Genomic DNA, 15,100 nt, shown 5'->3' with positions numbered 1-15,100 from the left:
CCCAGGAGACAAGATCTGTGGGTCAGTGGGCTGCCTTACAGTGTCTACAGCTAACAGCTTAAGAAAGGGAGGGCACAAGGTGGCTCTCTGGAGTGGAGGAAAGCAAGGTTCAGGTCACAGAATTCCTGAGGGTTGGGGTGGGAACCTTGTCCTTAAAAAAAAAAAAAAAAGATTTATTTATTTATATGAGTATACTGTAGCTGTCTTCAGACACACACCAGAAGAGTGCATCAGATCCCATTACAGATGGTTGTGAGCCACCATGTTGTTGCTGGGAATTGAACTCGGGACCTCTGGAAGAGCAGTCAGTGTTCTTAACGGATGAGCCGTCTCTCCAGCCCGAACCTTGTCCTTTTGGGCCTGCTGGTCTGCAGTCGCCTATCCTCCTAGGAAGAATAGAGTTCAGTGCTCTGGTATGTTCCTTCCACTTCAGGGAGACAGGGCAGTCCACCCAGACTCTACAGTTAGAAACCCAAGGAAGCATAAGGGCATCCATGTTTCTTATCTTAGAACGCCCTATTGTGCTTACAATAGTCCGCACAGCCTTCTAATCAGAGCAAGGGCCGACAGGCACTTCCTTGGTACTTTCCGAAGCCGATGTCCGCTTATGAAGCTGTGGTGTGGGCTGATGCAGGGACCAGCAGAGATCCACTGCGGAGGGACAGGACTCTGTCCATCCAGTTCCCTGTCTCAGAGCTTTGAGGCATCAGTAGAGTCCCCTGCTCAGGGGCTGGAGGCTAGCTCCGGTGTAACGGCTCAGTTCCTCCAGCACCAGCTTCTCCTGGCTGTACATCTGGAACACAGCAGCACACAAGCTGAGACGAGGGGACTCTGGGGACCTTTGTCCTGAGTCAGAGTCCCCCCAGGGTTCACCTCCTTTGGAAGCCTCCCCAACCCCCGGCCCTCTCAGGCTCTGCATGAGTCTATCAGCAGCAACTGAACAGAGACTCAGAGAGGTGGGTGGACGGGAGATACAAAGGACAGGACAGCGGGGAGTGGGCTCCCAAAGGAGGGGGCGAAGCTGGGGCACACACGGGGCCCAGGGAAGTGTGGGGCAGGGAGGGTGTGGCCATAGACAGGGCTGGGTGGTAGCAGAACCAGATGGGGATCTACTTTTTTTTTTTTTGGTTTTTCAAGACAGGGTTTCTCTGTGTAGCCCTGGCTGTTTTGAAACTCACTCTATAGACCAGGCTGGCCTCGAACTCAGAAATCTGTCTGCCTCTGCCTCCCAAGTGCTGGGATTAAAGGCGTGCGCCACCACAGCCCGGCGAGGATCTACTTTTAATTGATAAAGAAAAAGTTCATTCATGGGTGCTGGAGAGATGGCTCAGCAGTTTTGAGGGCACTCACTGTTTTTAATAGATCACCTGGGTTTGCTTCCCAGCACCCATATCAGGAAGCTAACAATCACCCGTAGTTTTAATTTCAGGAGATCGACTCCCACCTCTGGGATAACCAACACACACACACACACACACAATGTCCATAAAATCATGAAGGTACACACTCATAAACAGAAAATCTTAAAAAAAAATTCATCCTGAGCTATTTATAAACATGACCCAAGCCTATTGGATAAGGCGGTGGGCTTTAAGTGTGGTACCCATCAGCCATTAAAATAAACCACTACTTAGCATTACTTGATGGGTAAGGGTTTTTGTTTGTTTTTTGTTTTTGTATGTTTTTCTGAACATTAAGTGTTCCTTGACCCCCATCAATAATAGCTATCATTCAGGGAATCTAACTTTTTTTTTTTTTTTTTGGTTTTTCGAGACAGGGTTTCTCTGTGTAGCCCTGGCTGTCCTGGAACTCACTCTGTAGACCAGGCTGGCCTTGAACTCAGAAATCTACCTGCCTCTGCCTCCCAAGTGCTGGGATTAAAGGCGTGTGCCACCACTGCTCGGCGGAATCTAACTTTTAATCTGCCTGTCCAGGTGCCTTTCAGGAGTAAGTATCATGAGGAGCTGGATTTATTTACTTTATGTATAAGCACACTGTCGCTGTCTTCAGACACACCAGAAGAGGGCATCAGATCCCATTACAGATGGTTGTGAGCCACCGTGGGGTTGCTGGGAATTGAACTCAGGACCTCTGAAAGAGCAGTCAGTGCTCTTAACCTCTGAACCATCTCTCCAGCCCCAAGACCTCACCTTTTCAGGCAGGATAGATGGAGGCTATAGTTCCTGCCTCTTACCATGGGGGATGGGAGTGGGGGGTGGGGTGGGGGGTAGCAGCCCAGGGGTTAAAGTTGTATCTGGGGGTAGCACACAGCCCCTTACACAGGTACCACTCCTACCTTTTGCCACTCAGCCTCGGAGCTGTGGGTGAAGCCCAGCAGGTGACAGAGTCCATGGGTGGCTGTCACCTGTTGGAGTAATTGAGACGTCAGCTCAGGGACGATCTTCCAGAAAGCTGCCCCTTCAGAGTCACAGAGTACCCTTGTAAGACTGAGCTGTCCTACGGCAGGACGCTGGGACAGGATACACAGTCACTGCATTGGGCGAGAGTTAACTCTCCCCAGCTCTCTCCTGTCTAGGCCAGTGGTACCAGGGAGCTGCAATCCCAACCTCCTGTCTAAAACAGAACAAGTCACTCAGTTTGCTTAATTAGTGTGGACCAACACTGTTTGGGGTTGGGCCCAGGTAAAGGGAGTCGATTGTCCCTGGCGGGGCAGTATTGGCAATCTAATTAGAATTAAGCAGGGGTGGCTCATGGCTGTAGTCTCAGAGATCTAGAAGGTTGCAGTGAAGTACTGATTGAATCCAAGAGTTCAAGACCTCGGCGGTATAGTGAGTCTACGTCCATTCATTTATTTACTTATTCTTATTCTTTTTAAATCGTGTGCATGTGTCTGTGTATGTGCACATGAGTGCAGACGTCCTTGAGGCCAGAAGAGGACATCTGATACCTTGGAGCTGGTTGCAGGCAGTTCTAAAACACCTGACACAGGTGGTGGGAAGAGAACTCAGGTTCTCCGGAAGAACAGTGGCTCCTGTTAACCACGGAGTCATCCCTCTAGCCTGACCCTACATCACTAAGGAATAAAAAAACAATGTTAAGCAGCACAAGAGGCTAAACACAAGAAAAGAGAAGATGGGCGCAGGGCTGGCTCTGAGAGAGAAGGAAGGAGCCGAGGATGTAGGCTTAACTCTGGGAAGTGAAGCCTCATGACTGTGGCATAAACCAAGGTCAGGATATCTGTGCAGAGTGGCCATAGTGACCAGGGAGACAAAGGATTCTAGGTGGGTGGAGGCAGAGGCTGGAAGGGGAGGATCACCGTGGCCTGCATCTAACTGCAGACAGGACCAGGCTATGCCCACAGAAGGCGGGGTAGAACAGAGCCCAGGGGTGGGGACTGAAGGTCTGCAGCAGGTCTGAAGAGGCCATAGCTAATGAAGAGCCTGCATGCTGTCTAGCGTTGGCCAACCAGAACACTAAGATTTATAGAGGACTACTGCCAACCAAGCTAAAGTTATTTTGAGCTATCTTTAGCCCCTTCTAATAACCATTTACTACCGAGCTCAGTATCTGCCCTAATATCCTCTTGTTGGGCCGACCGCCTCTTGAAAAGTATAGTTAGTCTGTCACACTTCTAGGTTCTGCCATCCCTAAAGCCAGGGACACTCAGCAGTCACATGGGAAACCAGCAGAGTTGCCACCGCCACCCGGTATCCTGTCTACCTGATGTGTGCACTGAAAGTCACCGGTGACTGCACTGACTTGTGTCTTCCGTCTGTTCCAGGACTATGAAAGTTCACATAACCCTTTCCATGTTGTAACACGTAACCCAAATCTGTTCTTTGACCTCAGTAGCCACCTATATTTGGCTCAGAATAAACTAGCTTCTTATTTCCTTTAAGGCAGAGCTGTTATTTTGTGTCAACGGGCAGTGCTCGATGTTGGCTCTGGGCCACCTTCCTCACAACAGAGAATTACAACCTCCCCTCCTTATAGCACAGGCTGAACTACTCTAGATTAAGGACACAAGGCCAAGGCCACGCCCTTAACTCTGGGCCACTTCCAGGGCCTGCTTTGGGTTACTCTTAAATTCTAGGAGGCTCACAGACAGCGAAGGCTATGGCTGTTCTGCCAAAGTGGAGTGCTTCTATTGAACGATGGTACGTTTTCTCTAGTCAGAGGTTCCCCTTCCCCTGTTCAAACTCTGAAAGGTGGAGGCTCCTGTTCTATTTTGGGTAGCGTAATAAGTCGCCAATCCAGCACATTTCAATTAGGGAAACATGGTCTCATTTCTAGAGATAAAAGCTGAAAAGGTCCCTGGGAACTCCTAGACTTTTTTTTTTTCCCTAGTATGTTCTTCCCTCAAGCCGGGAGCTTCCTGTCTCTCCTTTTAAGTTCTCCTCATCAATACAAGTGGTATATGTGGATGCTCGTGAGTTTGTGTGTACACAGGAGTCTCCTCCTCAACCTTCTCTGTGGTCGAAGTTTGTCCGCCAGTGTATGTGGCTTTGCACCTCCACTTACCGTCAGAACATCATAGTAGTCCTCACTTTCTCTGCAATGCTGGAGGATATATTCCACTCCTAGGAAAACGTCTCCCAGATTATAATCGTCCGGTGAGAGAGGCTGAGGAAATTCGCCTGCTTTCAGATTCTGAAAAGGAGAAAACAAACTCGGAGGCCTTGGCAGACACTACATGGATTGCAACGACTAGGCTCACTTGTTTAACAGAGGGCACGGAACTCCTGACCACAGGATGCCCTAGCTGCAGAATGGAGGCTAAGAACCATCAAAGAGTCTGAGGGGGGTGGGATGCATACTTACCACACACAGTGGCCCCCACGTGCTTTGGTTTCATCAAATTAACTATGCCCCCCTTTTTTTAAACATGTATTTTTTATTTATATGCGCACACTTCTTCAGACACACCAGAAGAGGGCATTGGACCCCATTACAGATGGTTGTAAGCCACCATGTGGTTGCTGGGAATTGAACTCAAGACCGCTGGAAGAGTAGTCAGTGCTTCTAACTGCTAAGCCTCCCATCCCCCATCCCCTTAAATCCCTCTCAAAGTCACATTCCATACTGTTGAATTGGCATATGGACACAATCACACTTTCCCACTTGTCTGCCTGCCACTTTTTTCCTGTTAAGCAATAAGGCAAACACCCGGCCACATTCTCACACTGTACCTTCTTCACGGTTTGGATTTCTCTCTGTAGGCGTGACACCAGTGGGTTATGGCCTATGCTCATTTCACTGTCTCTTGAAGCACCGTTCACTATCAATTCACTCCCCCAAAGGATTATTCCTGTTTACGCTGCTAACAATGGGGGAAGCATTTTAAACAGTGTGGTTCCTTGTAGCTATCACAAGGGAATTTGTTGAACATGCTTACCAGTTTTTACTTTTCTGTCCAAGCATTTACTACTGAGGTACACTTAAAACTGCAGAGGGCCTTATTTGAATTCCCTGAGGGCACTGAGTTAGTGAGGGTGGTCCCGGCATAGAGGAATTATGATGTTTAGGGACAGACATACTTAATGACTTAATGGGGGTATAGCTCATATTGCTTCACTTCTGTTTTGAGACCGAGTTTCTCTATGTAGCCCTGGCAGTTCTGTAAACCACTCAGTAAAACCACGGTGGCCTTGAACTCAGAGATCTGCCTTTCTCTGCTTCCCAAGCATTAGGATTAAAACTGTGTGGCACCACCACCACCCAGCTGAGAAAGGCGCTCTTGTCTGGCCTTGAACTAACCATGCAGACCAAAGATGGCTTTGATCTCACAAAGGTTCGACTGCATCTGCCTCTAGAATAGAAGGGATCAAAGGCATACAGTTACAACAGGCAAGACTTCAATGCATTTTCAGAAAATTTCAAAATCAAAGATAACCATATCTGTAATATAATTAACAGGAACTATTCTGGAAGGAAGGTAAGCCGTACGAGAAGAACATGTTTTTGTTTTTGTTTTTTTTACCTCATGAAATGGGAAAGAAAGTACATCAGTTGGGACATTTTTATTCCTGTAGATCCTATTAATGTTCTGAATACTCTTGTTGTCAACACAGATGATCCCCAGGTCAAATTTCTTCACTCCTAAGATACTCCTGACTAAATCCATCTTCCTGCGAAGTGGCACTCTTCTGATGGGGACAACCCGCTGCAGATTTTTAATCACCAAACTCATTTCGGGAAGGACACCCAGCCCTTTAAAAAAAAATGGTTGGAAGGAACCTGTGGTTAAAAGTTTGAGAGAAGACTCATAAGTACTAGAAAGTGATAAATTATGTAAAAAAAAAAACACACGCGCTCACAATAAAACAACTTTATTTGGTGGAATTTGTTGGCAATTCTAAGGGAAATTACACTTACCATAGGAAACGAATGAACAGGGTATACTGGGCACAATGTGCAGAAGAAGGTAGGTGGTCTGGGGCGGTTGCAATGGTGCAGGACGGGGTGAGGATGAGTGTGGGTGAGAAAATGGGGTCGCTGTGGGTCCAGCGTCTCTCGGGCACTCAGGTGGAAGGATCCACGCACGAACTAGGTGCTTCTACGCCGCACAAGGGGGGAAATCGCCGCGCACTTACCGAAGCAAACCGTGAAGGAAGCCGCCAGCCCGGCGGACTGCCTGGCGGAAGATCAACAGCAGCACACCCCAGAGAGCGGAAGCCGGATGCGGACGACCGGAAGTTGGTCCTACGAATTTGAGGTCCGTAGCACACATCTAAGAGCCCGCCCCAGCGGCCCGTGTGTTATGGTGCCGTGGGCCCGGTAACGATCGGATGCAGACTGTGGGGCGAGCACGAGCGCTTGCGACTGTGGGGATTTCTGGCGGACCTGCTCCTTCCGCGGCCTCCGTTGTTCTCTGTGTTCTGGCCGAGTTGCTGAAGGCCTGGCTTCACAATCTTCCCTCGAAGACGTCTATTAGCCTAGCGGCCGGTTTCCTGACTGTTGCGAGCGTCGGAAAAAAGCTGTTAGTTCTAGACCAGGGCATCTCAAGTTCGAGTTACTGGGAGAAAAATGAGATGGTAGGACATCAAAGCAGTAACATTTTAACTTACATTGTAGTTCTTTGGCCTTGGAGATCGCAAGAACCTGGTAAGTGATGTTTTTCCCGTGTTATTACTATTTTTTTCCCCGAGAAGTTATCAATGGAATAAAATGATTTTTATTTTAATCTTAACGGGTCAGGCTTCATCTAAACCTGATAGAGTACACCTGTGGTCTCAACAGAAGGGAGGCCGAAGCAGGAGAAAGGAACTTAAGGTTGTGCTTGACTGTAGTAAGTTTAAGGCAAGCCTGGGCTAAGTAAGACCTTGTCTTTAAAGAAAAGAAAAAGAAAAAAACTTTATCCTCCCCCCCTTACACCATAATTTATTTCTCATACCCAGTGTCCAAAACCTATTGGTTCTGTGAGTGGTCGGCGGCCCATTGTGCCCCTTGCCTTTTAAATAATTGTCTTTAGGCAGGTGGATTTCTGAGTTTGAGGCCAGCCTGGTCTACAGAGTGAGTTCCAGGACAGCCAGGGCTACACAGAGAAACCCTGTCTCGAAAAATCTTAAAAAAAAAAAAAAATTGTCTTTAGAATATCTGTGATTTATGGGCTGCAAGAAACTATGCTGTGATGTTCAAAACTTTTGTTTTTCAGGTTATCCTGAGGATGAAGGAGAGCTTCCCCAGGCAACAGATTATTTAAGGAAGAGAGCTACTGTGTACAGACCGTATTTATTGCCTTCAGATAATTGGGTCGAAGATGAACCCGGTGAACCCGTTCAGTGGGCAGCAGCCCAGTGCTTTTGCAGTGTCTTCTAGCACCACAGGAACATATCAGACGAAGTCACCATTTCGATTTGGCCAGCCTTCCCTTTTTGGACAGAACAACACAGCCAGCAAGAGCCTGGGATTTTCACAAGTACCGAGCTTTGCAACACCCTCTGGAGGAAGTCATTCTTCCTCCTCCCTGCCAGCATTCGGACTCACCCAAACCTCAAGCGCTGGACTCTTCTCTGGTCTTGAATCCACACCTTCTTTTGCAGCTACTTCTGGACCTTCAAATTCATCTGTGCCCGGAAGTACAGCATTCACCTTTAAGTCGACCTCTAGTGTCGGGGTTTTCCCTAGTGGCTCTACTTTTGGACCGGAAACTGGAGAAGTAGCGGGTTCTGGTTTCAGGAAGACAGAATTCAAGTTTAAACCTCTGGAAAATGCAGTCTTCAAACCAATCTTGGGGGCTGAGTCAGAGCCGGAGAAAACCCAGAGCCAAATTGCTTCTGGATTCTTCACATTTTCCCACCCAGTGAGTAGCGGGTCTGGAGGCCTGACCCCTTTTTCTTTCCCGCAGGTGACAAATAGTTCGGCAACGAGTTCAAATTTTATCTTCTCGAAACCAGTTACTAGTAATACGTCTGCCTTCACCCCTGCTTTGTCGAACCAAAGTGTAGAAGAGGAAAAGAGGGGACCGAAGTCAGCGTTTGGGGGCTCGAACAGTAGCTTCATTTCTTTCCCCACAGCAGCACCTGGGTCTTTGGGGGAGCCCTTCCCAGCTAATAAAGCAAGCATCCGCCAAGGATGTGAGGAAGCTGTCTCCCTGGTGGAGCCCCTTCCCACGCCCATGAAGGGGTTAAAGAGGAAAGAGGACCAAGATCGCTCCCCAAGGAGACATTGCCACGAGGCAGCGGAAGACTCGGACCCCCTGTCCAGGGGCGACCATCCCCCAGATAAACGGCCAGTCCGCCTGAACAGACCCCGGGGAGGCACCTTGTTTGGCCGGACGATACAGGAGGTCTTCAAAAGCAATAAAGAAGCAGGCCGTCTGAGCAGCAAGGAGTCCAAGAAGGAGAGTAGCTTCGTGGAATCTGGGGAAAGTGACCACGTGGCCGTCCCAGGAGGGAGTCAGTCCACCCTGGGACCTTCCCGGCTTCCAGCTGTGAGTAAAGAGGACGAATCAGAAGGTCGAGATGAAAAAGAAGGTGCGTCCTAAAAGTGTGCACGAGGCACAGTGTCCCTCGTGGTCACTTGATTTAAGTCCTGTGAGCTTTGCCTTTTATCCTGCCGTGCCTCCTTTTGCTTGGAAGTGTTGTCTCTGATGGACTTACGTGTCTGCTTTCTGAATTCCAGATCCTCTCAGGGGACCGTCTGTGCGCCAAAGTAAGCGAAGCGAGAGCACGGACAGCCTCGGGGGCGTGTCTTCTTTAGAGCTCACCGCCATCCAGTGCAAGAACATCCCCGACTACCTCAACGACAGAGCCAAACTGGAGAACCACTTCAGCAAAATCGCTAAAGTACAGCGGGTCTTCACCAGGCGCAGCAAGAAGCTCGCAGTGATTCATTTTTTTGATCATGTGAGTACCCCCTGCTTGCCTCCTGCTACTTTTCCTGTGCCGCAGAGGATCAAACCCAGGGCTTTGAGCATGATCTACAAGCACCTTACCACTGAGCCCCTATTCTGAGTCCTGAACTTGGCCACTTGGAAAAAGCATTTTTAAAATTATTTTTTGTATATCAGTGTTTTGCCTGCATGTCTGTCTGTCTGTGCCACTTGCATGCCTGATGCCCATTGAGGCTGGAAGAGGGCAGCAGATCTCTGGAACTGGAGTAACAGGTGGTTGTAAGCACCATGTAGGTGCTGGGAATAAAATCCAGTCCTCCCTCTGGAAGAGCAGCAAGTACTCCCAACTGCTGGCTGTCTCTCCGGCTCTACCTTTGACATTTACAAACTTTTTTCCTTTTTCAGCCATTGGTTGCTTGCTTGATAGACTGTAGGGAAAAACACTCAAGTAGATTTTCTTTTCAAATAGCTCATTCTAGGTTTAGAATTATTATTATTATTATTATTATTATTATTATTTAGTTTTCCAAGACAGGGTTTCTCTGTGTAGCCCTGGCTGTCCTGGAACTCACTCTGTAGACCAGGTTGGCCTCGAACTCAGAAATCCGCCAGCCTCTGCCTCCCAAGTGCTGGGATTAAAGGCGTGTGCCATCACTGCCCAGCTTAGGTTTAGAATTATGTATGTGTGCAAACATTGTGTGTATATGTGTGTGGGGTATGGATCGTGAAAGAGAAGGAGTACGAGAGAGGAGGACAAGATCTTAAGGGGGGGTGATAAAGAGGGTACTGGACATGTGACGTGGAACAGAATTGAGACTGGGTGTAACTAGCCAGCAGGAGGCTGGGCACGATGTCAGGTAAGGGAGCCAGTTAGGGTAAGGTATACTGAGTCACGCATATGTATGAAATGCCATATGAAACCCATTCCTAGGCGTGCTTGCTGAAACAATTTTTTAAGATTCTCTTCTTCACTTGTGGTCCGGATGGCATCGTTTGTTTTCCTAATCTGGGAGTGCACGTCTGAGGTCCCTGGAGGGCTGAGTGGTGCCTGTGGAGTCTGGTTCCTCTGGAAGGTCTGAGAGTCACTGTAGACACATAGTACTTTGTTTCCCCTTTGAGACAGGGTTTCTCTGTGTAGCCCTGGCTGTCCTGGAACTCACTCTGTAGACCAGGCTGGCCTCAAACTCAGAAATCCGTCTGCCTCTGCCTCCCAAGTGTTGGGATTAAAGGCATGCGCCACCACCGTCTGGCTTGCATAGTACTTTTTCAAACTTGAATTTTTTGCTTTTGCTTTTGTTTTATTTGGCCGAGTTCATGATTACTCTTTTTTTTAAGAAAAAAAAATACTTATTTACTTATTTTATGTATGTGAGTACACTGTTGCTGTCACCACCAGAAGACACACCAGAAGAGGGCATTGGATCCCATTACAAATGGTTGTGAGCCACCATGTGGTTGCTGGGAACTGAACTCAGGACCTCTGGAAGAGCAGGCAGAAAGTGCTCTTAACCGCAGAGCCATCTCTCCAGCCCCCATGATTACTCTGAACATTCAAACAAAAGAGAAAAAAAGAGTCAAGATTCTATTCCCTAGAAAAAAACCGTTGGGTTTGTAGCATTGGCTATATGACTTCACCTTGTGTAACTTACATCTTTGTTATTTTTCTAAGTAGTCATATAGATAGATGAAATTACGTAAGAACTTAAAAAGGAGAAAGTGTGTTCTCATAACTTATTTATTTAGTGTGTGTGTGTGTGTGTGTGTGTGTGTGTTAGAGTAGAGGCATATGTCTAGAGGTCAGAGGACAGCTCTGTGGAGTGAGTTCTCTCCCACCTCTGTGGGATCTGGGTATTAACCTTGGGTCAGGCGCTTCACTCACTGGCCCAGCTCGCTGCCCCTCCTTGCTGTTTTGCTCCCTCGTGTCTGGGAGGGTCTGTATGTCACCCATGCTCTGTCCTTCTGCCTCTGCCTCCCAGGGACTGGGAGAGTAGACATGCATGTGCCACCATTCCCAGCTTACAGCGTTGAGTCTGATTTGCTGGGTTGTTTTTAGAGGTAGGGTCTTGCTGTGTTGCCCAGACTCAGGGAAGTGCAGGGCCCTTGCCTCAGTCTGTGGAGGAGTTCAGGATGAGAGGCGTGTTGCATTACAGCCACCTAAGTGTTGCTGTTTTCTGCAATAAATAGAAAGTCTGTGATCATTAAATACTACATAGTGTTTTCTTCTGTCTTGTTTCCTTGCTTACTCAGCTTTCTCTGCCTTCTGTGGGGAGGAGTGGGGGCTGGGTTTTGCTCAGGGGCCCTCCCCTGCTTCAGGCTTGGGGATTGAGCTGTGGGTCTTGAGCATGCTAGGTAGTGCTCTCCCGCTAAGCTGCATCCCAGCCGTTGGTATGATGAGACGTGGCATTGCTGTGAAGCTGATGGTGTATGGCTTGGTGTGTTGCACAGCTTAGTCTGAAATTGTGATCATTGTCAACTTCCCAAGTGCTTGGGTTGTATGTACATATGCCATATGCCACTGTACCTTGCTGCTTCATGTGTTTTTGGAATAGTTTTTGTCCTTAGTACAGATCTCTGAGAATAAAGTCTTTGTGCCAGAATGTATTTAGTTTGAGGGATTTTGTTGTTATTTCTTCATATTAATTAAAAATGAATGGATTTATATTCATAATTATGCATGTTACAGTCACTTTTTTGACACACGTTCTTTAGCCTAAGCTGATCTAGAACTTTAAAAAGTTTTGAATAAATTGTTATTTCTATATAAGTATTTTGCCTATGTGTATGTCTGTGTACTACATGCATGCTTGGTGCCTGTGGAGGACAGACGAGGATGGTGAATCCTAGAGCTGGGGTTACAAGCAGCTGTGAACAGCCATGTGGATGCTAGGAACTGAATCTGGTCCTCTGCAAGAGCAGCCTTTTGCTCGGCTTTCACCACTTTGTTTACATAGTCTCTGGTCTCTCTGTGTCCTCATGCTTTGTGTTGTGAACTGTTTTTCAGGCATCTGCAGCCCTGGCTAGGAAGAAGGGGAAAGGTCTGCATAAGGACGTGGCTATCTTTTGGCACAAGAAGAAAATAAGTGAGTTTTCCACTCTTGTGTTCACAGTCTGACGCTCTGCGCAGGGCCTCTGACATGCAAGTGTGGGTTCTTTCCCTAAGGCTGGTGGTGCGGCTGGCTCCAGCTGCATCCCGGCTCTCACATCTGTTCCTCTGAGTTTTACAAACCTTGTTCTGACGCCTGTGTCTTCAGGTCCCAGCAAGAAACCCTTTCCGCTGAAGGAGAAGAAGCATGGTGACAGTGAAGCCAGCCAAGGCATAGAGGACTCTCCCTTTCAGCACTCTCCTCTCAGCAAGCCCATCGTGAGGCCTGCAGCTGGCAGCCTCCTGAGCAAAAGGTAGGACTCATCTTCCTAGTAACTGTTGATGGAGAAGCCGGGGAGAGCTCTGATGGTCTGGTCCGCCATGGGACAGCGCATGAGGTGCTGCTCTTGAATCCTCGCCCTCACAGTGGGTGGTTCTGGGACAGCTCGTCTGTGTGCTTGCCAGCTTTAGGGGTGACTTGGCTTTATTCTGAAGTTCCCTAGGTCCTAGTCTTCGAAAAAGCCCTCTTTGGTGTGGGACTAACTTCAGATTTTTTTCTTTTAGGGAAAACTGTATCAAAAAACTGCAATTTCTGCTTTAGTCCTTTATTTATTAAAAAAACAAAAACAAAAACAAAAACCAATGTAGTTGGGTGGTGGTGCTGCATACCTTTTATCCCAGCAAAGGCAGTGGGTCCCTGAATTCCAGGCCAGCCTGGTCTACAGAGCAGGGTCCTGGACAGCCAGGACGATACAGAGAAACCTGTCTCTAAAAACAACAGACAAAAAAAAAAACCAAAGCATTTCTCTTTTTATTTTGTGGGCACGAGTGTGTGTCTGCACCTGCATGTATACACCGCTTAGCACAGCAGAGGTTCTGTCTGTCCCCACGCCATGGGGAGCATAGAATGAGGTGTCCCATGTGAGTTGTCCTCTTCCACATATGTCTCCTCACTTGTGTCCCTCAGTCCCACACCCCTGGCTTGTAAATGCACACATGTTCAACTGAGCCTGGTCGTGGTGGGGACCACTCGGGAGGTTGAATCAGGAGGATCAGAAGTCGATGTCCAGCCTGGGCTACGTGAGACACTGTCTCCCAAACAAACAAACAAACAAACCAAACTCACTGGCCATAAAAATTGTACATCCCTAACAGTCAGTTCCTGTGGTTTCTGCAGGACTTCAGGGAGTTTTATCTCAGTAAAGCAGATGTCTCTGTCTCTTGTGCGCTGGCACCTGGCATAAGCTCTGATGTTTTTCAGTCAACGTAGCCTTTTTATCCACAGAACTCTTTCCCAGAAGCCCATCCGCTAGACAGTCTGAGACCCAGGGCTCGTCCTCTTTCTCACTCGGGCCTACTGTGGCAGCTCTCTTCATCCTTTTGTCGTTCGGCCAGTACCTTGTTTCTCTCGCTTTTAGTTCGTCCTCCACAGCTCAGCCGCTGGCCCGCCTTTGCTCACTCTTGGTCTACTTTCTTATTTTTATGTGTTCGAAATCGGCCTGCATGTATGTTTAATTACGATGTACATGCCTGGCACCTGTGCAGGTCCAAAGAGAGCATCAGATTCCACAGATCCAAAGCTGCTGTCGGAACTTGCCGCTGAGTATGCACAAGGCCACGAGCCCATTTACAGCCAATTAGTTCTTAGCGGTCCCTTGGCCAGAGTCACCCCGCCTCTCACCCAGCCTTTGGTGACCAGAGTGAGCTGCATTCATTAACTGTGGACAGGATCCCAGAGCACGTGGGATCAGAGCATGAGGCTGGGCTGTCATCTAAAGGACAGTGTCTGAAGCAGCGAGATAAAAGCCTTCTCATTTCAACACAAGAAGGAATGTTCCATCTACCAAACTATATAACCTCTAAAAGAGCTCTCTTGGGCTTGTTTTCATAGTATTTTTTTCTTGTGTGTGTGGATGGGTGTGGGTGGGTGGGTGTGGGTGTGGTGTGTAATAGAGTGCCTATATATGTCAGTACTTGTGCATGCGGAGGCCAGAGGTCAACATTAGGTACTTCCCTACTAAACATGGACCTCACAGATACAGGGAGGACAGCAAGAAGACCGGCATATCTGTGTCCCCAATGCCAGGCTCACAGGCGCCTGCTGACACATGTGCCATTCATTGTCCCTTTTAAAAAGTTTTTACTATAGCTCTTTTATGAATTTAAAATGTCACTATATTACTGTATTATGTAGGGTCATTATTGCTGCGATGAAACACTATGACCATAGCAAGCTGGGGAGGAAAGGGTTTATTTGGTTTATTCTTCCAGATCACTATTCGTCACTGAAGGAAGTCAGGACAAGAACTTACGACACAGGGTAGGAACCTGGAGGCAGAGGCTGATGCAGAGGCCAAGGAAGGGTGCTGCTTACTGACTTGCTCAGCCTGCTTTCTTACAGAACCCAGGACCACCAGCCCAGGGGCGGCATACCTTACAATGGGCTGGGCCCTTCCCTGTCAACCAGTCACCAACTAAGAAACTGCCCCACAGGCTTGCAGACAGCCTGATCTTATGGAGGCATTTACTTGAGGGTCTCTTCTCTGAGAGGACAGAACACTAGCAGCACACATGTTTCCTCTCTTTTAACCCTTTAAAGCCTTCTTCAAATTCATGGCCTCCTTTACTTTAATTGTTGAGATGTGTATGTGTGTATATATTTGTATGTTGAGACACAATCAAAAAAAAAAAAAAAAAAAGAACTAGAGTTACAGAGCGTTGTG

The 15,100-nt window shown here is 47.9% G+C and overlaps 2 protein-coding genes across 4 annotated transcripts in view; one reads left to right on the top strand and one right to left on the bottom strand.

Annotated features, from left to right (window-relative positions):
- Positions 1–247: 247 nt before the first annotated feature.
- On the bottom strand, positions 248–6,617 carry Ybey (ybeY metalloendoribonuclease). Of its 3 annotated transcripts, XR_003712253.1 has the most exons (6): positions 6,555–6,617; positions 5,942–6,171; positions 4,483–4,611; positions 2,297–2,365; positions 530–793; positions 248–386 (listed from the first exon to the last, which is right to left on the bottom strand). XR_003712253.1 is itself a non-coding variant. In XM_028773955.1 (5 exons), the coding sequence occupies exons 2-5, from the start codon at positions 6,149–6,151 to the stop codon at positions 707–709; spliced, it is 495 nt and encodes a 164-aa protein (XP_028629788.1). In that variant the 5' UTR covers positions 6,152–6,171; positions 6,555–6,617; the 3' UTR covers positions 248–706. The 3 variants fall into 3 exon arrangements, 2 of the variants coding, with proteins under 2 accessions (XP_028629788.1, XP_028629789.1); XM_028773955.1 differs by having other exon boundaries at positions 248–793; XM_028773956.1 differs by having other exon boundaries at positions 248–793; positions 6,337–6,597.
- An 87-nt stretch (positions 6,618–6,704) lies between these two features.
- Positions 6,705–15,100, top strand: part of Mcm3ap (minichromosome maintenance complex component 3 associated protein) — a 46,301-nt gene continuing 37,905 nt past the window's right edge. Inside the window, exons 1-5 of the mRNA XM_028773916.1 lie at positions 6,705–7,065; positions 7,616–8,936; positions 9,085–9,308; positions 12,297–12,375; positions 12,547–12,691. Of these exons, the coding sequence (XP_028629749.1) occupies positions 7,721–8,936; positions 9,085–9,308; positions 12,297–12,375; positions 12,547–12,691 (1,664 nt within the window). The 5' untranslated portion in view covers positions 6,705–7,065; positions 7,616–7,720. The remainder of the gene's footprint in view (positions 7,066–7,615; positions 8,937–9,084; positions 9,309–12,296; positions 12,376–12,546; positions 12,692–15,100) is intronic.

Source organism: Grammomys surdaster, unplaced genomic scaffold (genome assembly GCF_004785775.1).
Source record: "Grammomys surdaster isolate TR1022 unplaced genomic scaffold, NIH_TR_1.0 237, whole genome shotgun sequence".
Lineage (NCBI taxonomy): Eukaryota > Metazoa > Chordata > Mammalia > Rodentia > Muridae > Grammomys > Grammomys surdaster.
Note: the sequence above shows the minus strand (reverse complement) of the source record. Positions and strands in the feature narration are given on the sequence as shown.